At 39.5% G+C, this 23,033-nt stretch overlaps 1 protein-coding gene across 7 annotated transcripts in view; it reads right to left on the bottom strand.

The window, feature by feature from the left end:
• The window catches only part of RASGRF2 (Ras protein specific guanine nucleotide releasing factor 2), a 223,569-nt gene that overhangs the window by 60,281 nt on the left and 140,255 nt on the right, over positions 1–23,033 (bottom strand). For 4 of the 7 annotated variants that reach the window (XM_033110502.1, XM_033110504.1, XM_033110506.1 and 1 more), the window contains exons 16-17: positions 21,510–21,635; positions 18,868–18,957 (exon numbers count right to left, since the gene is read on the bottom strand). In XM_033110502.1, coding sequence (XP_032966393.1) covers positions 18,868–18,957; positions 21,510–21,635 — 216 coding nt within the window. Of the gene's footprint in view, positions 1–18,867; positions 18,958–21,509; positions 21,639–23,033 lie in introns of all 7 variants that reach the window. The other 3 variants (XM_033110501.1, XM_033110505.1, XM_033110503.1) reach the window with 1 other exon arrangement.

Here is a 23,033-nt window from a genome sequence, read left to right as displayed (position 1 = left end):
ATGAACTTGGTTTATATCTCTATTAATTTTTCTCAGCAATGTTCTGTACTTTGTAGTATACAAACTTTTCACTTCTTTTGTTAAATGTATTCCAAAGTATGTATTTGACTTTTTGATGCTCTTTTGAATAGAATTATTTTCTTAATTTCATTTTTGGATTGTTCATTGTATATAAAATACAATTGATTTTTACATATTGATCTCATGTCTTGCAACCTTGCCGAACTTGTTTATTAGTTCTTGCAGTTTTTTTGTGGATTCCATATGGTTTCCTATATACAAAATCATGTCATCTGTGAATAATGACAGCTTTATCTCCTCCCTTTCTTCCAATTAGAATGTCTTTATATTATCTTTCCCCCCCCTCTTATTGCACTGGAAAGATACTCCAGTGCAATGTTCAACAGAAGTGGCAAGATATCCTTGAACTTGTTCTTGATATCAGAAGGAAAGCATTCAGTCTTTCACCATTGACTCTGATGTTAACTGTACAATTTTCACAGATGACTTTTGTCAGACTAAGGAATTCCCCTTCAATTCCTACTTTCTTGGTTGGATTTTTATACAATGTTTTATCTGTTTCTATTGAGATAGTCATATGATTTTTATTGTTTATTATATTTATATATGTTATATTAATTGATTTTCTATTGTTAAACCAATCTTGCATTCCTGGGATAAAATATACTTGGTCATGGCATTTAATTTTTTTCACCAGTTGCTGGATTTGGTTTGCTAATATTTTACTGAGAATTTCTGTATTTATATTCATAAGCATTATTAATCTGTAGTTTTCTTTTCTTCTTATGTCTTTGTCTGGTTTTGTTATCATGGTAGTACTAGTCTCATGATTTTGTGAAGGATTAACATAATTTATTCTTTAAATGCTTGGTAGAAATTACCTGTGAACTCATATAAGGCTGGGATTTTCTTTGGGGGAATATTTTAAATTACTAATTCAATTTCTTTATTTGTTAGGGATCTGTTCAGATTTTCTTTCCTTTTTTAGATCCGTTTTAGCCATTTCTGTCTTATAAGACTATTTCATATCAATTGTTGGCATGAAGTTGTTCATAGTATTTCCTTATAATTGTTCATTTCTGTAGAATTGGCTGCAGTATCCCTGCTTTCATTTCTGATTTTGGCCATTTGTGTCCTATCTCCTTTTATTGATCACTCCAGTTAAGGTTTGTCAATTTTGTTGATCTTTTCAAAAAGATAACTTTTGGCTTTATTGGTTTTCTCTAAATTTTTTTTTCATTTATGCTACAATCTTTCCTTTTATCTGCTCACTTTGGGTTTAGTCTGTTTCCTTTTAAGAGTTTCTTAAGGTGGAAGCTTAGATTGTTGATTTGAGATCAATTTTACTTTCTAATATAAGTATTGAAAGCTATAAATTCCCCTCTAAAGACTGCATATTATAAATTTTAATATGCTGTGTTTTCATTTTCATTCATTTCAAAATATTTTCTAATTACTCTGGTGATTTCTTCTCTGACCTATGAGTTATTTAGCAATGTGTTAATTTCCAAATAATTGAGATTTTCCAAATTTATTTCTGTTAATTTCTATGTTACTACCATTGTGTTCTCAAAACATACCTTTTGTAACTTCAATCTTTTAAAAATCTCAGACTTGTTTTATGGCTTAAAGTATGGTCTACCATAGAGATATTTTCATGTCTGCTTTAAAGAATGTATATTCTGCTTTCATTACATACAGTATTCTACAAATGTCTATTAGGTCATATTGATTGACAGTGTTGGTCAAGTCTTTTATAGCCTTTTGCTTTTCTACATAGTTATTTTATCAGTTATTTAGAGTGCAGTATTGAAGTTAACAATTATTGTTGTTGAATTGTCTATTTCTTTCATTTCAGTCAGTTTTGCTTCATATATTTGGGGCTGTGTTGTTAGGTGCATATACATTTATAACTATTATGTATTCTTAAATAATTGACCATATTTTTATTATAAAACATCCCTCTTTGCCTCTAGTAACACTTTTCTGTCTTATATTCTATTTTCCCTGATATTAGTGGAGCCACTCCAGTCTCTTATGGTTACTATTTACGTGGAATATCTTTTTCTATTCTTTTATTTTCAACTTATGTGTGTCTTTTAATCTAAAATGTATCTCATATATAGCAAATGGTTAGATCTTTTTTTATGTGGTTTGACAATATCTGTCTTTTGATTTGCATGTGTCATCAATTCATATTTAATGGAATTTGATACAGTTGTATTTACACCTGCCATTTTGCTATTTGTTTTCTATTTATTCTGTATTAGTTCCCTGTGGTTGTAACAAATTACCATAAACTTAGAAGTTTACAACACATAAATGTATTATCATACAGTTATAGAGGTCAATGCTGGGTCAGAAGTAAAATGTTGACCAGAACATTTTTAAGTAAAATTCTTCTGACCAGAATGTGGGTCAGAAGTTATAGAGCTTGATGCTGGGTCAGAAGTAAAATGTTGGTAAGGCTGTGCTCCTTTTTTTGGAGATTTTAAAGGAGAATCCATTTTCTTGCCGTTTCTTTCTTCTGGAGGCTGCCTGCATCCCTTGGCTCATTGCCCTCTTACATCATCAAAGCCAGCTATGATCAGTTGAGGCTTTCTTACATCTCATTACTCTGACATAAATCTGCTGCCTCCCTCTTGCTCTTCTAGAGAAACTTATGATTATATTGGGCCTACTGAGATAATCCAGATAAGCTTGCTATCTAAAGGTCAGTTGATTAACAATCTTAGTTTCAACTGTAATCTTAATTCCCTTTGTCATGTAAGGTAACATACTAACTACAGAAATTAAGATGTGGACATATGGGGGAGTCGTTATTCTGCCTACCACAATGTCTAATAATTTTGTTCTCTTGTTCATCCTTTACTGTCTTCTTTTGTGTTGGATAAATATATTATAACGTACCATTTTGATTCTAATTCCTTTGTTGCTTTTACTTCTATGCTCTAACCTGGATCACAGCTTCAGGCTAGCTACAATGTGGGTGTTTCTGTCTGTTTGCCATTGAGCTCGAGATCACCCAACATTGTGAGTTTTTTTCCTACTTTCTTTTCTGTTCCAAATGAAGTCATTTCCCCCTGACAACAAAGTTGCTGGTTTTCATAGCTTGCCCCACACTGAAGGAGCTGGGAATGAGGGGAGAAGAGCATCCCCAGGCTTCAACGCCACAGACTCCCACTGTTTTTATCTGAAGTTCAGGAGTTTTTCTCGGGTAAAAGCTTATCAGCTGGTTGTACGCCTATGATTTATTTCAGGAGAATATGAATGGTTAGTTTTGATAATTTTGTCCAATTTTATCATTGCTTTTTAGAAAGAAAATTTGCCAAGCTCTTCACTCTACCATTCCCGTATTATTTTTAAGCACATAAATTTTCAGAAATAATACATTATAAAATCTTCGTGTGGAGTAGATAAAGTCACCCTTTTTCTGAATCTGATAGCTTTGTAGTAGGAAGAGAATCGCACACTACCAAAAAATCTACCTATATTTGAAGGCAGAAAGGATAACTTAAATTTGAACATCCTTTTCTCTTTTTAGACACATTAAACCATTTCATATATTGGCACACACAAAAAAAGTGTTGAGATTTTTGGTGACAGCTTCAAATTACTAGCAGTAATTGTCCAAAGGTTCAGTTTAGTACCCACAGTCTTTATCTGAATTTGAACAAAAATACCTCTTTGTTCCATAGATTTAGTATTATTTCTCAAGATCCTTCTGACTATAAAAAAAAACAAAAACAAAAATCCAGTGTGTCCAGTTCTGAAACATAAATGAATCAAGTATTATAATCACTATGCATGAAAAGTTAATAAGGACTAAAAACATTATAAACTGAATTGTACCACATTGGAAATTTTACTGGAACATGTACATTATTAAAGCACCAATATGGCTAAGTCCAACTCTGAATATGGTTCTGACATTCCCACGAGAATGTCAGTCCCAGCAGCTGGACCCATAATATATTAGTATGGCTAGGGCAGTGTCAGGGGAAGCCTCAAGGAATCCCTGCATAAGAAAATACCAGAACTGACACAGTAGGTAAAATAAAGCTACTGGGAGATATTCAGTCCTATTGGAGATGTTCTCCTTGATCCCAGACTGCCTGCCTTTCCGTTCTCAGAATTCTCTATGTCCAACAGAACCACCTTCTTGTGGCACAAGTCAAACTGACAGTCAGAAAGTGCCAATGAGCAGCAAACAGCCATAAGTTAAGTCCTGGGTGCCAGGACATGGGGCTTAATCCAATGTCATCCTGCAACTCATGCAAATTTGTCCTCATGTAGCACCTGTCCTTCTGATTATCACTGTGCTAAAAAACAAACAAACAAAAAAAACAAACCAACAAATTCTCAAAATATCTAGCAAATTTGACATGATTATTCCTTTTTGGCGATGAGGAAACTAATACTCAAAACAGCTAGTAAATGACTTAACCTGGAACTGGAGGCTGTACACAACAGCCTGGAGCACTGGCCCTTCTACCCACTGGAAGTACAGCCAGTGCAGGAAGGCAAAAGCCACGTCAGGTGACTTTGTTGTTGACAATGGGAACAATTTGCACCGAATTTGTTCACTGGGGTGTGTGATACCTTCAGGATACAAGGTTGCAAACATAATTTTTATTATTAAGGTACCAGTTCTGTATGGACCAAAAACTCAATCTCCCTTGGACTCTCTCCAGAATGCTGACCAGGCAATGTCTTCTGACTCGCAATGCAACCAGGAATCTGCCTCAAGCCCTTTCCAAAATGACCACCAGGCATAAATAAATAAATTTAGGGGATGCTATTCCAGAGCTGAGAGAGGCTGGACAAGCTCATCTTGGAAGAGCATCTACTCCCCTCTTTCATTCTCTCCACTGAAGATTTCTTGCTGACACTCAACAGTTAGCTACTTGTGAAGTGAGATCATTATCGTATTGTTAACTTAGCCTTTCAGGACTTAGACTCACAATCATCTGCAGCAATTCTTTTTTTCCCCACCATGTCCTATAAATAGTCCATCGAAAATGTGTACACTAGCATTCCTCAGGCTCTTTCCCCTTCCAGAACATTCCAGTGCAAGTGCTAAGCATATACCATTACTACCATAAAAACATACTGGTGACATCTAAGCCTCTTCTCTCCCAAGTTTCCTCACTATACACAAGAGCCTGCTGTAGCAAGAGCCATTATGTAGCATGGATTCACTTAACAAAGTTCTTTCTAGGTCTCTTGATAGGGCCCAGAAACGACACTCCTTTCATCAAATGACCAGAGGATGGCACATAATACTCTTTTGCAAATATTTTACTACTTCTTGCCCAGTCAGTGTGGGGGGTAGTATGCCCATATGTGCATTTGTATATGTATGCATACACACACGTGTGTGCATACAAGTGAGGTAGGAAAAGACAGGGAATAAATGGGCAATAGGGGAATGCATTTTTTCAGTTCAACACTCTGGCCTGACACGATGTTAGGGGCTGGAGATCTGAGGGTAAACACACCAGTCCCAGTTCTCAAGAAGCTTATATAAATCATGTGGAGGAGACAGCCTGTAACAACAGCAGGAAATATTCGTAGGGCGCTTAATTGGTTTCCAATGCCGAGAACTAAGCTGTGAACAAGGACCATCACCTTTAATCCTCATAACGGCTCTATGAAGTAGGTACATTACCTCCCTTTAAAGATGAGACTCAGAGAGGCTGCCCTAGACTCAGAGAGGCATGCCATTTATTGAGACAAGTGGCAGAACTCAGATGCAGGTTTATTTGACACCGAAATCCACTATCAACCACTTTTCAATCCTGACTCCTTAGAGAGTCGTCATTCTTCTCTGCCCTCACCAACACCCAATTCTCTCTAAGGACCTCATGGCCCCTGTTCCCTGAATAATTTCTTTTCCCACTTCCAGATCACCAAATACCAGCCATCAGAAGCCACTTCTCTAGCAAGCACTGATTCCAGGAAGGGGCACCACAGCCTTTCTTACTACTCTCAGAGAAATCAGAACAGAAGCTCACACCCTCAGGACTAACCGCTAACTCCTGAGAGAGAAAGGAGGTTTCTTAACTGTATCCTCCACCCACCCCATAGTGCTGAGCAAGACCTAATTAAATAACTAGCCTCAGAGTCTTTGTCTCGGACACTCGGAGTCCATCATAGTTCCCGACTGAATTCTTTTCCACAGCAGGCAGCCTGAATGCTTTCAAAATTAAGATTGGAAGCCCACTAAAGATGGCAGGGCAATACTAAAAGCCATCGAACTGTGTGCTTTAAATGGGTGAGGTGTATAGTATATGAAATCTATCACAATAAAGATGTTTAAATTTTAAAAAATAACAGGGCAGTCAATCTTGAAAATGAGAAGCTTCTATCTCTAAGTCATCATCAAAGGTAGTTGAATGGCAGAATGCATTTCAAAGAAATACATGGTTGGTGGATTTTAAAATGAAAAAGTAAATAAGTAAAACATGGTGAGTGAGTTCAGGGATTTCTTCTACTTGCCATGATGTTTATCTGAAGAAATGTTTAGAAGAACAAGAAAAAATGTTCAAATCCCTAAAAATGTGTTTCTGGGTGTCAATCAGTATCCAAGTACCCTCCTCAGGAATGCTTTGGTGCTCGCCTGAGCCCTGCTGGGAAATGAAATGAAAACTATGAAACACATAAGGGAAATCAGGAATAAAAGGCAGTCCTTGAAACTTCCTTATGTACAGAAAGTGACTGAATCTGAGAGGGAAGGAAGCTGAGATTCATATTTGAAAATGGCCAATAATTAAAATCATTGGAGACCAATTAATTAACTGGATACCAATTAATTGCATACCAATTAATTGTTCAATTGTCTCGTGAAATATCAGCGATATATGGCTCTGAAATACCACTTTACAAAAGTAATCTGGTTTAATAGAACAAGCACTGGACTGGTTATTCAGAGACCTGAACTCAGGTTCTATTCTTACAATTTATAACGACCCATGAGTAAGTCACTTCACCTCGCTGAGCCTGTTTCCTTATATATCAAAAGAGGAAGACACTACCTGCCTTCCCATTTTCCAGGCTTGTTGTGATGGACACGCATGCCATTTCTTATTAACGGGCTTTGGAATTGTAAGGCAGTATACAAACCGAAGGCATAAACTGATAATGCCAAAATAGAAAAAAATGAATGAGAGCATCATTTACAACTCTTTAATATTGCAGTAAGGAAGGCAAGTAAGATGGAGGCAGGAGACTTTAGTCTTTGCCAAGACTATTGGCATTTGGGTGCCTGCCTCTAAAGAGGCTTGTTTTATGCAAATTCACGGGACTCGAGAGAACTGACTCTGGGTAGCATAACATTATTTACCAGAAGGAGGTTTATCCTAAGATTCTCTACTGTTTTGAATTAATTCTGAATTGTGTACAGAATCTTGAAAATTGGAAGCAAACACAAAGAAAAGTCTGTAAAGAGGAGGAGGATTACAGGCAGGTAACATCTGTGCTGTTGCCACTCAAATGGTACACATACTTAAATATCTAGCCTGAGTCTGTACAGCTGATGATCCAATAGTATCTGAAAAAGGAGTTGCTTGGCCCTCCATGACTATATGCCACATTTATTTAAAAAAACACACAACACATGCACACATCACAATACTATTATTTTACTCTATTTCAACTAGTCTAATTTGGGTTTTTTGTGGATTTATGGCTCCTCATTTTTGAAGCCACTGAAACGTAATTTGATTCAGTATAAATCTTTCATCACTTCTCATTATGATGCACATGGAGAAATCTTGGCAATATTAATTTAGTCCAGCATGACAGATGCTGTCTGCACTAGATCTTATACCAGCTAAATTTCTAAGACTATTATACACACCAGGAAGTGTGCACCCATAAAGAATAACTTGCAGATCCAGAGGAAAAAACTGTCTCAAAGTTTAAAAAAAAAACACACTGCTTTTAGAGAAAACTAATTGGAAGAGTGCATGAAATACTTTGAAACTATATTAACCTTTTCTTTCAAGGTCATGCACTGAAGCCTTGTTATTTTGGTAATGTGACATTTTCTCTTGTCTTTTAAGTCCAAAGTTTAACATGGCCAATAATTATACTGACTATTATCAATATCTTGTATCTCAGTGTTTACATCTTGATCATTTGAGATTTGTTTTATGCGCTTGTTCATCTAATCTCCTCAATTGGATTGTTAGTTCTTAGACAGTGGAGGTAATGCTTCTTATTTCATTTTTATCTTTCCACAGTATCTGGTATGGCACTGGGTACACAGGGAAAGACTTATGTAACTGATCGAAGATTGCACAAAATCAAATAAACTCATGCATCATTTAATCTGAAGAGTAGGAAAGAATAACTCTTTTAATTCAGGCAGAGATTTCTGAGTCTCTAAACCAACCTCTCTGATGAACAATCAAATATAGACCTTGCATTTAAAAATTCTAAGCGGCTAAGATTTCTAGGAGCCTTTCCAAAAGAGCTGAATATTGCAGTCAGTCGTAGCTAGACTTCCCACCCTCTCTCACTTCCTCAAATTTCTTTGAAACACCCACACCTTCATAGCCCTTTCCCTAACGTCATTAGCCCAGTGGCTAGTCACATTTCAAGAGCCAAGTTTTCGGCCTCAGAATCACAAAGTCAGTCAGTATATAGGGAATACAAACCCCCTACCAAGGAAGAATTTACTAGGTTCTTTAGAGCTTTGTTTTTGACATCTAAATGCCCCATAATTCCAAGAAACCAGCTTTTCCGTAAAGGGCCCTCAAACTGGGACAGTGCAACACCCTGGGTAGCTGAGATGCTAGGATAAGTATAATGTGTCACATAGGCCAGCTTCAATTTTATCCTAAAATGATCATTACAATTTTAAATTCAGCATTACAGACAGACAATAGCTACACAGGGAGGCCCCTCTCAGTTTGCAGAAGAGAGTAGAGCCATTAAGTTACTTCTTATTGCTAAGCAACAGTTGTGTTAAAACCAAACTGCTCTCAGCTTCCAAATAGCAGGAAAATCATTCAATTCAATTCAGAGCACTGCAGGTGAAGGAAGAAGAGAAAGACTGTTCAGAGATCTTGAAATACAAGGTAGAGTTAAGCTACATGTTAATTTTAGATATAGTCTCTTGATTTCGAAATATTTGGTAGGAAATATGCCCAAGGTGCTTGCTCTGTCCCACAGGGAACAGCCCAGATATGCTTCACTTTCCAAAATGAAAGTATGTTCCTGAAACTCAATTTGATTATGAATATCTGGCCAAGGTTTACTGGCCACCATGATACCACCTATGGTAGTTATTTATTGCTGCATAAAAAATTACCCTAAAACAGAGAGACCTAAAGCAGTGAACATTTATTATTGCATGGTCTCTTCAGGACAAGCTTTTGGAAGTGGCTTAGCTGGGTGGTTCTGGCTCAGGGTTTCTCATGAGGTTGCAGTCTAGATGTTTACCTGGGCAACAGTCATCTGAAGGCTCAACGGGAGCTGGAAGATCAACTTCTAGCTCAGTCACAGGGCTGTTGGCAAGAATCCAGCTTCCTAGTTTCTTGCTGGTCTCATGGTCCTCTCCTCAAGACATGGAAGCTTATTTCCTCCAGAACAAGTGATCCAAAAGAGAGATCGACCAAGACAAATGCCACGATGTCTTTTGATGACTTAGGCTCCAAAGTCACACATGACCACGTCTGCCTAATTTTATTTGTTAGAACTAAGTTACTAAGTCATGCCCACACAAAAGTGAAGAGAAATTAAGCTCCATTTCTTGAAGAAAGGAGTATGAAATAGCTTGTGGGCCTATTGTTAAAACCACTAGACCACCCAATAGAAATATTCATGTGTTTTTCCAAACAAAATGGCAGCACTGCAGAAACCCAAAGAATGAAGTTCCAGCTCTGCTCTGGATATGTAAGGCACAAACTGGGATTGGTAATAGATCCCGTAGGTCCTCTCTTCATTAGCCAAATGATAGGATTCAAATCTGCTACTTATCACCTATGCGACCTTCAGCAATTTACTTAACTCTCTGTATCTCAATTTCCTCTACTGGAAAGTGAGTATAATAATTGTTAATGACTTCACATGTCAGTTAGTATATATAGAGCTTAGACTAGTGCATGGTATATAGAATACCTTATAGAACTGTATTGTTGTTGATAATAAGTGCAATCACTCAATCTGTATACAAAAATGCCCAACAGGGCAGCAAAGGACAAGGGTTTGCAAGATGTGGGTGTGACTTTGTGAGGCCCTCTGCAAAAACTACCCACAATTACAATGTACTCACAATCGATAAAACAGGCTAATTGCATGTTATCAAGTTGCCTCTTCTGGTCTTCCCAGCACTTGTGAAGCCATAGGCTACAAATGTAAGTAAGAGAAACAACCTGTACCAACTACTGTTTGGTTGTATAAAGCAAGGAACACATTTAGGACCTATACGCTAAGGGGATAATATTTCCTAGCACATGAAAAACCCATTCCTCACTATAGATTTCGGAAGTTTTAAGGCTGAGTTTACCTGAGCTGACTTGCACCACTAACTACGCAAAAGCAGTATTTCTACAGATTACCTGGACCGATATACTTAACCTTTGGCTACTTTGAAAGTTGTTGTCACTAGAAGCTTATCGCATCCTTTTTCATGTGTGGAACTGACGCAATTACACACAATCACAACATTGTCATGAATTGTTTCTCCCAATAGAAAATTCACTGAGAAATCTCATTTTTCATTATATATTGCTTAGGCTGTCCATTATTCCTAACTCTGTTCAGAAAGTAGTCACTCCAGAGGAATGGTTTTCAGTTGTTTGTAGTGTGTTGACATGCCTATTATTTATTTCCCTTATCGCATTCATTACAAAAGTTCAAATAACCAAAAAGTCCAGGAAACCAGAATGTCTTTTAGTCTTCATGATGCTTTTTTTATGATTATTCTGAGTCATCATTAGATAGTGAGAGTCCTTCTGACTCATCAGAGATGATGTTTTCTCATCATTAAAAGTATTCTATTGTGTATTAACTTTTTTTTAATTTGTAGTCTCTTCAGAGAATCAAAACTCCTGGGTTTAGATATATTTTTTTTCTCTTTTTAATTAGTTTCTCCTAGCCTCAGATTTTGCATCTTTAAAATAAGAGACTTGTTTTCTATTAGTATCTTTTTCACCATGGGAAAGGTCTACGGAACCAGGATAAAATCCTGGAAATGCACTGAAGGGCACATCCTGAACATTTGGAAACTATTGGGCTCCTGACTGGACTGCAAGAAGCAGGGCTGGCTTTGTGGTGTGCAATTCGCCTTGCACAGTTTGCCATGCCTAGAAGAGCCCACACATGGTCTAAAGCTCAGCTGTCGCTGTCTTGAAATTCTTTATAATTTTTTAAACAAGGGGACCTGCATTTTCTTATTGCACGGGGCCCTACAAAGGATGCAGCCAGTTCTGGCAGAAGGACATACCTCTGTGAAATAAGTGCAGAACTCTAAGAGGTGAGAACATACCAAGAAAAAGGACAACAGGACACAGGGAAAATGGAGATGAATATGAACTAAGACAGGTGCATTGCCCAGAAAATGAAAAGATGGCCCATACGAGAAACACTACGTGCAGCCAACATTTTGACCTTAGACTTCTGAATGCCTTTGCTAATGTGGGTGAGATAGTCAGCCAGTTTCCAGCTATCCCCTGACTAACCAGGAAAGAGAGGACGAATCAGAAAAAGTGAGCAGTCTTTCCAAGGCTGGCAGAGAGCAGAACACTGATTCTTAGCCTTATTTCTGTTTTCACACCACTCACATGTATGGCATACTTCCATCAATAACATCTCTCTTTCTTGGAGTGCCTGCCTCTGGGAGGAAATGGCTCAGAATCCCCAGGAGGAGCAGTGTGTTTTGAAGTCCCTGGCTATTCTCATTCCACCCTACCCACACCCCACTGAGAATCACTGCAATAAAATATCTACATGACACTAACCTTCTGAGTTTGAAATAGAAAATCAAGTTGTGATTCCTGCCAGAAGTTGCAATTTTAGCTTGTAAGACAGACATTGGAAAAAGCCCATATTCTGCGCTTTTCTTATACGTTTATTCAATAACTAGATAAGCTATTTAAACAGAGCTGACTGTCCTCACAAATCCTGAAAGAGACTACAGACAGCAGGGTACAGATGTGACATTAACTTAATTCATGGTAATCAATAACTATCTTGCTGCAAATTTAATCCAATTCTCAGTTGCTTTCTCTGGATAAATGCTTTCTCTGACCAGATTATATCATTGTACTAAGGCCCTAGTTTCTGCAATCCTGTTAAAGAAATCACAAATCCCTCAGTGCCAACTGCTTCCCAAGTAAGAATCTACCCACAGATTACTAATTTCACCAGGGCTCATCTTCTGAAGTTACCACGCTGCTGTATCTGTGAAGTGAATGCCGGGTGGACATAAAAGGGGGAAGAAGATGGACAGAAATGGGCATGCTGCAGATGAAGACAGGATCAAGAGTCAGTAAGAAAATTAAGTAATTCAAGTTTCCCAAGATCTTGTTCTTTTTGAAGTAAATGTGGCATTAGAGGCAATATTAAGGCAAAGAAAACAGCAATTTGGTAGTGGACAGATCTGCGCCTGATTCTCAGAACCTGGGCCAGGCCCTCCACCACTCACTCTGGGTCTCATACTTGCTTCAGAATCTATAAAATAAAATAGAGAAAGATGGTCCCCGCCATCCCTTCCATGTTAAGGGAGTGACAATGAGGCATCCTCCAGATCTAAGATTATCCTGTGAAAGCAAAAGTAGTCAAGCCACAGTGAATGGGAAGAGATGGACTTCTCGTAAAACAGCCCAGCCAAAGAAATCGGAAATAGTGGGGGTGGGGACATGAGAACATTCAGGAGTGCGTTGCTAAAATGTAGGCCCATCTCGGGAAATCTTATCTGTGTCAACCCACACTCCAGCTGTAAGTCATTGCAGTAAATCTGAGATCACATACTGGTGGTTCACAGCCAAATGCAGCCCATGGAAGTATTTTGTTGGTCTGGACAGTAATTTTTAAAGAGTATGTATTCACTTCCAACATTGAAAAATAGGAGATTGCACACAAATATCCGGGTTCCTGAACTGTCCTTTAAAAAAAGAAAAGAAAGAAAGAAAACAAATGTTACAGCCCTAATCCATATTCTGTCGTGGCAAAACACCAGGGAGAGCTGAGCAGAGGTTGTCCCCGTTACCCATGGAATCACTGGTTAATTGCTACTTGATTGCATTAGGTTCACCCATTTCAGGGCCAAGCCGGTAACTGACGTAGAAAAGAATAGTCTGTGTGGAGCCCAGGAAAGGGCAGCACACAGTAAGAGAACGTGGCAGTGTAACACGGTCAGGAAAGGGGGCGCCCAAGACAGCTGGAACAGGATCTGGGTCTGCTTGGAAACTGTGCCAAAGGCATGATGAGCAAAGGAAGTGCTCCACGCCACCTAGCTTGTTGTCGGGCATCTTCCCGGAAGAGAAGGCAATGACCACCTGACATGAGCATTGCTAACTGCTTCACAGGCTCCTACCAGTTACACATGTAACTTTTCCATTCCCAAATTCTAATTCCAGGCTGTGTGTGCGTGTGTGTGTGTGTGTGTGTGTGTGTGTGAAATTACTGTTAATTTAAATTCGATTTGCCAAAGCTCTTTATTTTTCATTAATAATAGTGATAATGTTTCTATTTTAAAATCTAAATTAGATATATCCTTCCCCCAAAACTTCAACTAGCTTTTGATGAAATAATGAAAACACGTTTTTTATATACTTTGGAAAAAACAACAGAAAATATGCCCCAAACTAGGATATCAGCAGTAGGAAAAGAAACTAATAAACAAAAGTCCAAAGCATAGCGCTAAACTCAACGAAACAAACGTAAGACTTACATGCTGAAAAACATAAAATATTGCTGACAGAAATGAGAACAGATGTAAAGAAATCAAGAGACATTGCGAGTTCATAGTCTGAAAGACTGAATATTGTTAAGATTGGCAATTCTCCCCAAATTGACCTGCAGAATCAATAGAATCACTATAAAAATCCCACCAAGTAAGAATTTGTTTCAGCTCCAACATGTAAAGAACTTGGAAGTTGACACATCTGTCCTTACAATAAGAAAAAGGTGGACAAACTGAAAATCAATGGCTTTTCCCGGACACGAGAACACTGCGGTTGCAAGGCAAATAGCCATGCCCTAGTCTGGAGAGAGGGGTGCATCCAGAGAGACACAGCTAAGACCTGCTCACCAAGTGCAGAAGTTACTGCAGCCGGAAACTGGTAGCAACACTTGAATGGTCATCTTGAAAAACTGCTGGAGGCTGAATGTGGACTAGTGTGAGAGTGAGAAACTGCTGAGGACCACATTCTTAGAAAGCCCCCGCGCTTTTGTGAGCTTTATCTCCAGGAACCACACCAGGTTCTCCGGTAAAGAGTACACAAAGATCTCCTCATGGCTCTTGCAGGGAAAAGGAAAAGCATCGGTGTGAAATATGCCCAGAGCCTTTTTCTCCATAACAAAGGTCAACGGGGGGGAGGTAATGAGGGGGGAAGAAGGGAGAGACTATCTGAGACTTACCCAAGGAAAAGTTACTTCCTTACTTAAGGAGAAATTAACAGTTCTACTGAGGTCAGGGCTTCAGTGAAATGAATTGGGAATTCTACAACCAGAGAAGGAACAAACATACCTACGTCCTTCATCTGGTGCAGTGGTTTCCCACTGTGGCTCCACTTTACTATCACCTGGGGGGACTTTAAAATATCCTGATGCCCAGCATGTACTCAGACTAACCAAGTCACAATCTCTGGGGGTGGGACTGGTATCAGTATTTTTAAAAACAGGTTCAAGCCCAATCCACACCAAGCTCAGATCTACTACTGACTGCACAAGTCTGAGTGGTTTGCCAGAAGAGGAAACAGATTATGAATTATCTACTTTACAAGTACCAAGTCATCACCAGCAAAGAACTCACTGTTTCTCTGAACAATTGTAACCGTGCCACTAATTTTTCTGTAAGTGCCTTCAACCATGCCTCTACTTTGTTAATTTACTTTGCCTTGCAAAAAATGGTGAAACACATAATCTGCTCACAGATAATCAAGAGTTACTTGTCATACCTCCACTGCCACAATTACTACTTTCGTAAAAATAACCCACCTCACACGTTCGTATTTCATTTTCGATCATTTCATAAACTCTATCATTAATTCTAGAGCTTCAGGTGTATAGTAAGCGCCACGATGTGCCCTGATGTGTGCATTCACGGGATTTGCATATCTATTCATATCATCACTATATCCAAACTGCACCTGCAGAGTCCCTGTATCAGCAGCCATCTGAAATGCACACATTTTAATTTCTACTTTAGTACAGAGCTCCCAAATTTGAGCAGGTGCTTGAAAAATACACTGCAATCAGTGTGGGGCACACAAGGCCCCATCAATTACCCGTTATCTTCATCTAGTATAAAGTTAAAGCTCCCACCACAGCAAAGGGCACTCATTTTACTGGTGGACGGTCATTGGTCCACCTCTGCCCCCACTCCCCAACAAACAAAATTTCCTATAGCTGCTGTGATTCCAAGAATGGTCTGGGCTGGACAAATAGGCAGATTTACCAGGAAGCCAATGAGGCTTCAGCTTCTGGCCTCTCAACGTGTGTGGGCCCCTTCCAAAGCCCTGGAAGGTGCCCTAAATGCTTATATTTGTAATTTTATATTCTTTGCCTTGTGGCAAACTGTGTAAGAGTTAGACCCCACGAATTCTGGATCCATCTATAAGTGGGACCAATGTAACTTGGCTGCCAATCACAAGGCAAACACTAAATAATCTGTGAAAGCTTTATAATGTGACCCTCACAAGAAGTGGTTCAGGGTTGCAGTCGTAAGCACAGAATCAGGCTTTCCTTCCTTGCCAACAGAGGTACTACTGTTGGTCTACAAGCAAAGGGGGCATGATACGGAAAGAAGAGACTCATCCACCTTGAGAAAGGTCAGGCTCTAGGCCCTAAAAGAAACCAGGGAGAAAAAAACTCAGGCTATTCCAGTGTGTGTAAAAATCAGGCACGACCCCCAAGGCAGGCCTGGAGACCCTGTGGAGATACCAGGTCACCTTCCACAAATAAAATCTGCCTTCAGGGATAGCCATGCACATCTTGTCTGCCCTCTTTGCAAAGAAAATTTTCTGTCCTCCCTCTTATTAAATTTGAAAGTCCTTTTAATACAGTAAGAAAACCTTCCAAACAATAATTAAAGAGAAATGGCTTAACATGCAAATGCCTGGAGTGAAGATTTCGAAGCATAATCACTAATGGACAGTTCGACCCCAGAGGTGTCAGATTCCTGTGGTATTTGACAGAGGTAGAGGTAGGGGAAGGAGACGGGAGAGGATTAAAGCAGGAGAAACCCTGAAGAGGAGCCTGAAATATGGAAACCCCTTTGCGGACCGCATGGCGTGGCCAGGTGGTATCTTGTTTCCTGCTACGGGCCCGGACACAGCATAGCTGCACCACCAGGTGGGCCCATACAAGCAGAGAGGAGGCCTGCAAAGACTGAAGGAAGCATGATGTTCACTTGTTTACACAACCTTCCCTCCTGCTCACCTTCACAACTCTTCATGTTCTAGGGTGCACTCAGGTCAGTGACTCCTCTGATTCAGAAAGTAGATACCAAGTCCAGTCTGGGAGCTTACCATTAGCCAGCACTGCTCTCCTTTGAACCCCTGTCCATGTAGCCCTCCCTGGGCAGCGCCGTCCTCGTCCTGACTAGCCTGTAAGTTCACATCACCTTAACACTTTCCTGTTGCTGCTCCGAGTCCACCTTCCTCAGCAACCTATGAACCCGAGTTCTCCCAGACAAAAGGAACCCCCACAGGGCCAGCTCCACTGAGCGGCTATGCCCCAGGGACATACTGGTCTCCCCTCCAAAAGAGATCCCCTCCTTTTTAACCATCATTTGCCTCTGACACTCACCCGTATGCAACTTGCTGCCTTTTTATAACAGAACCATAGACGCTGACAAACCCAGTGCTTTATTTCCTTTATTTCTAAAATTGAATCACGTGACTCCAGACCACATTATAGGCAACATCAACAGCACTTTAGTGAAAGAACCGGATCAGGCTACCCTGCACCTAGCAACACTGGCAGGGGTCAGTCAGCTGTCTGCCCCTCCTCAGCCGCTCATTGAAGAGAGCGTTCTTCCTAAGCTATTTCAGCTGCAGGAACGACGCAGGAAGAAAGGCAGCAGAAGCAGCATGTTCAGATAGTGAAGAAGACTTGGCTGTTTGGTTACTTTATCTTCTGGTCCATGATGCCAGGACAAGCCAAAGTCAAAACGCCATCCCCTAAAGCTCATCACAACTTTGCTGCAATCTCTGGTGAAAAAAAAAAGACCCTCCCCTCCAGCAAATAGGGAAATGGGCTCATCCTGAATTAAACTGAAAGCCATAAATCATATCTAAATCAGGAAATCTGTGAGGAAGCTCTGTACTTCACTTTTTCCAAAGATAAACTAGCGTGTGAGAATGAAAGACAGGAGAAGGTCTTAGCAAATCACAGATAACCAACTTTGCTGAAAGCACAGTGAAGAGTCCTTTATTATTTCACCAAAGAGATGTTCATTATTATAGAATATAGTCAATAATAGAAGTTAACTGGAGTGATGAGAAATCAGTATTATTACCACTACAGGCTGTTTTGTGTTATGCGGATGGGACTTTGGGGGTAAGATTTTGGGAATATTTGGGGCAGAAAACATCCCAGTATGCCAGACCACATCAAATGCAGTGGGTGTGGCAAAAATCTGGAGAAGTGGAATATGATCAATCTGCAAATATTTCCATTCAGATGGACTATATAATTACTATGGTAGTTCATGGTCATTACAGGACATTTCTCTTTGTTCTTACTTCAGTGTAGAAAGAATTCACACAGATAGTAGCGACTAGGTACTATTGTTGGAAATGGACTCCTTTGTGGTATGTGAACAATAGCTAATTAACAAAATAACAGCATCACTCCTGGTTCTACGAAGGATGATGATCCATATCCATAGCGTTAGTTTAGGTGAAGACATTCACAGCAACAAGGCTGTTTAAACCACATACAGATTTATTTGGACATAATGTCCTCCTTGCATGTGACTGAAGAGGACAGACAATGAATATGATGTTCATCTATTAAAATACTGTGCTTTTAAGAACTTCTCCTGTTCCCTGAAACTGACAGCAACTCAGAAAGCATCGTGGAGCTACTGGAAGGAAATAAATTATGAGTCAGCTAAAGCAATAGTTCCCTCCTCCTTCTCCCTTTCACAAGCTTTCCCTCCCACCCTGCATATGCTTTTAGCATTATACTCAATTAAAAGGGAAATGTGTGTTCTTAGTAACGTAGCTAAAAAGGTTACAGAACTCCATAAAACACCATGGGAGAAACAACACATCCTTCTCCGATACATATGTTCTCGAAAGTGTTACCCACACACCACCTGTGTGAGACTCACCTCAAGGTGCTTATTTAAATGACAGTCTTACCACAGACTGGCTTAGAATGAAAGCTGGGAATCTGCATTCTTTTTTTAGTTTTCAATTGTAGTTGACAAACAATATGATATTAGTTTCAGGTGTACAACATAGTATTTAGACATCTATATACCTTACAAAGTGATCACCTCAGTAAGTCTAGTAACCATCTGGCGCCATACAGGGCTATTCCAAGAAGGGAATCTGCATTCTTAATAAGCTACCCAGTGAATAGTAGGACACTGGCAGGCAAGGACCACTGATTTAATATAAGTTGCCATGTGTCTGTATTTAGCTGCTGGCCCCTACTCACCTGGTGGACTCCCGTGTCCTGCTGCAGCTGTGGCAATTGCAAAAGCAGAAGCAGGCGAAACAGAGCAGTGGGAGCTGTCAGCTGCCTGTCCTGGTTATATAAAAAGAGTGGAAATGGCATGGTGAGGCAGATGGATAATATTCTGTAATGAAAATTCTCATTTTCATTCCTGCACTGGATGAAGGGTTGGGCTAACTGCTCTGTATTTTTCTTGTTAATAGGCAAATAACAAAATTCTATATCAGCAAGCCTACTCTAGATATATACCCAAGAGAAATGAAAACATATATCCACACAAAAACGTATACATGACTACCCAGAACAGCATAAAGGAGAAAAAACCAAATGTCCATCAACTGATGAATGGGTAAACCAAATGTGGCATATCCATACAGGGAATATTATTTAGCCACAAAAAGGAATGAAGTAGATACACACTACAACATGAATGAACCTTGAAAACACATGCTAAGTGACAGTTACAAAAAGTCACATATTGTATGATTCCATTCATATTAAATGTGTAGAATAGGCAAATCCGTAGAGACAGAAAATAGATTAAATAGAGTACCGGTTGCCAGGGGCTAGGGGGAAACATAGGCAGTGACTAATAGGTACAGAGTTTTTTTGGGGGGGACATGAAAATGTTCTGAAATAAGATAGTGCTTATGGCTGTCCAACCTTGTGAATATATCAAAAACCACTGAACTGTATACTTTAAAACTGTGAACTTGATAGTATGTGAATTATATCTCAATATGAAAAATAATTTTTAAAAATTTTCTACTTCAAGTTACCAATAGAATTTTCTTCTCAAAACACCTTTAAAAGTAAGACTGCATTCTAAACTAAAATTTGGAAAAAAAAAAGTGCTCAGCACCTTTTTGCAGTCCCTCTCACTCCTCAGGTATTTTACATACAGCATTTGGTATTATTGATGCCAGTGTCACTGTTTTTCCTGACTCAGGTTTTTAGTGAAAATAGTTCACTGTGATTGCGACTGGAAGGGCTTTTATTAGTTTGCCCCTAAGTTATATAGTGATACTTAAATGAATACGAGGGGAAGCAAAGATCTGGTTAACGTGCCCACGCACGAAAGCACAGAACAGTTCTACTCTCTCCTGAGCAGTAGCCTTAAAACATTTGTGCAACAAGTGGGCAAGTAGACAGATGAACACACAAAATTTCAGCTACACAGTGAGAAAGTGTGTGATAGCGCCCCCATTTGGATCTTCCATATTATCCCAGATTTCAGCTGCCTTCCTATGTTCCTGTGTCTGTATGATTTTGTCGTATCAGGGAAGAAACAAAAGACTTCGTTCATCCACAAACAGGATGAGGCTTTGCAAAAAATGCTCATATAAATTGAAAAGTTTATATGTGAATATAAATATATGAAAAGAGACCATAAAACAGAGCCCTAATAATAATAATAACCAAGTGAACAGCATTTAACTCTGGCCTTGGTAGAGTTTTGCTTCCATGGGCTTTGGCCTCAAACTCTTCCAAGTCACAATGAATTGAAGGGGGTCTATCCCATGGGCAATGGTCAGGAAAGTGACTAAGGTTCCAAGAATAGTAAAGACATTTGGCTTAGTCCACAGTAGTCTTATGACAAGCCAGGAAAGTCTAGCTTGTCACCTTCATTTATCAGAACCACCCGGATGTCAAGGTGACCCATAAGAGACCAGGAGCCTGAAATCAGTCCATTCCCCAAGAGTTAACAGGGTCAATCTGACAAGAGCCTGACCTAGGCTAGCTGACCTTGGAGCTGGTGGCAATGACAAAGGCTTCTACCACTTGGTTAAGGCTACAAATAAAATGACTACCTAGAGCCAAGCACTCTATCTTTTGCTAAACTGTACTACTTGAAGCATAAGTAATGAAGCCAAAAAAATGTCTTTATATTTTACTTCAGTTACTTGGGGTGAATCTTGTTTCATAATTGTATATTTTTCCCTTCCAACTTGAAATAATTGGTCTTAGGAGAAAAAAGGAAACATTTCAAAAACAACTGCTAATTGGATATATTTATTTGAACAATGGGAAAATGGGGAGATAGAAGATTTCTATCGTTTGTTCCTCCAATTAAAGGACACTTGATATGTCCCCAAACCAATTATGGGTTAGTACTTTAAAATTTCATAACTATAGACAATATACCAGTTTTTGCCACTAGCAGTAATAAAGATTGGGGTCCCATGTAACTGAATCATATATCACATGATATAGTGTTCTTAATATGGTTACCCCAAAATTGCAGTGTCCCAGATAACCCTATTGAATACAGACTACCCTGGGATTCATGGTAAGGTGTCAGAATCTGGGAACATTCTGGTAAAACAAGCACTAGAGTCTTCAACGGGCAACCAACTAGTACAGGCCTCCTGATTCGCCTCACGCCACACAAAGTGCAGTGCAGTAATGGGGTCAAATAAATACTGGTGATACTAATGGCATATTCTCTAATCATTTATTTTTCCACTACTTGGTCCTCTCGTAACATTATTTACTTCAAACTCATTTTCATGACTGACACTAAAAAAATATTTGGGGAATGAAACAGTAAGGCAAACAAAAGATCCAGACGCTAGAAATCATCTTTTGTTTTTATATTTCTGAGTCCCTTTCCGAGCTCTCACCTCCGGGCTGGCGGTAGCGGAGGTGCCGAGGAGTCGAGGGTGATCTACAAGGTGACAGTTCTGTGGCGTCGGCCGCAGGCGAGCTTTCCCCTCCTGCTCGGTCCACTGCTGCAGACTCTAGGACTGCTGCTTTAAAACATCGTGAATGTTAACAACCAGGCCATGAAGTCAAGAACTTCTTGTCAGCATCATGCATGGAAACACAAAAGTTCATTATAGATACTAAGCACCTTCTGTTAGTCTGCATTTTTAGAGGGCTTTACTAAGAAATCGAGTCACTCCTCCTGACAGAATACTAAGGACACTAAACCTACATGTGGATCGTCTCTACCCCTGTCTTGCTGACCCAGTGGAGACTGGCTAACTCTCTGCAGCCCCACCTGCCCAACAGATCAGCAGATATTAAAAACAACAGGAGATATGGAGCCGGTCCCCTGCCCTCCAGGAATGTTTCTGCCTTCTTGGAGTGGGGGAAGAGGGACTTTTCTAGAGCATCAATCAGACTGGGATCAAAATGGGTCTTCACTATTTCTCTGCTTAGGTAACCCCTTAACCCAACTGAAGTTTGAATCTCTACCCATGGAGCCACCCACCCAAGAAGGTTGGGGACTCCTAAGGATCTAGAGCTGCACTGTCCCAAATGGTAGCAGTAGCCAAATATGGTTATGTTCGTTTAAATTAAAATCCACTAACGTTGAATTACTATTTCAGGTCCTCAATCGCACTAGCCACATTTCAAGTCTCAGTAGCCACACGTGGCGAGGGGCTATACCATCGCACAGCACAGATGTAGAATATGCCCATCCTCCCAGGAAGTTCTGTTGGAGAGGCCTGACCTAGAGTTGCCGATCAGCAGGAGGCAAAAGGAAATTCTTCCCAATGAATAGTTGGGAGGTTTTAAGATCATTTGAGACTCTTCACTACAGCTAACATGCCATGGATAAAAGCCACATCATTCTAGGCTCACACGTAGGCTATTATTGATGTTTCCATACCCTTCCCACTGGCTTATGAACTGGGTAAAACTACAACTTGGTTTGTGTTCTTTCAAGGAAAAACACTAAAAACATTTCGTAAACTTCCAATGAGTCTTCCATTTCTTTTTCCTTGGGCTTTTCATTAACCAATGAGAGCTGTGTCGCCTCCACTAATTTTACATTACCCCTGTCAGCAGAACTACTCTCAACTCAACTCTCTTTGCCATTCCATTAAGATTTCACTCCATAAATTTTATAAAATCCCAAATGACATTACATAAAGCCATTTTTACAGTTGCTTGAAATTTATTCCCTTAGAAATATAGCCACAATTTTGCCTTTTTGAAATACAGAAATACCAGGGAAGGGAAATGGCTGGAATCTTTCCTTGAATGACATAATTACAGTAAAGCTGGCAATGATGCCAGATGTAGACAAAAAAGAAAAATCAGTGCTTAGCTGTTAGTTTTATTATTTTCTAAATAACTCCCTTAAAATTCAGTAATGGAAGGCATCTGCTCTGCAAGAACAAGCAGAATATCAAATA

This window comes from Rhinolophus ferrumequinum, chromosome 7 (genome assembly GCF_004115265.2).
Source record: "Rhinolophus ferrumequinum isolate MPI-CBG mRhiFer1 chromosome 7, mRhiFer1_v1.p, whole genome shotgun sequence".
Taxonomy (NCBI): domain Eukaryota; kingdom Metazoa; phylum Chordata; class Mammalia; order Chiroptera; family Rhinolophidae; genus Rhinolophus; species Rhinolophus ferrumequinum.
The sequence above is the reverse complement of the archived record's forward strand: the minus strand, read 5'-3'. Positions and strand labels throughout refer to the sequence as shown.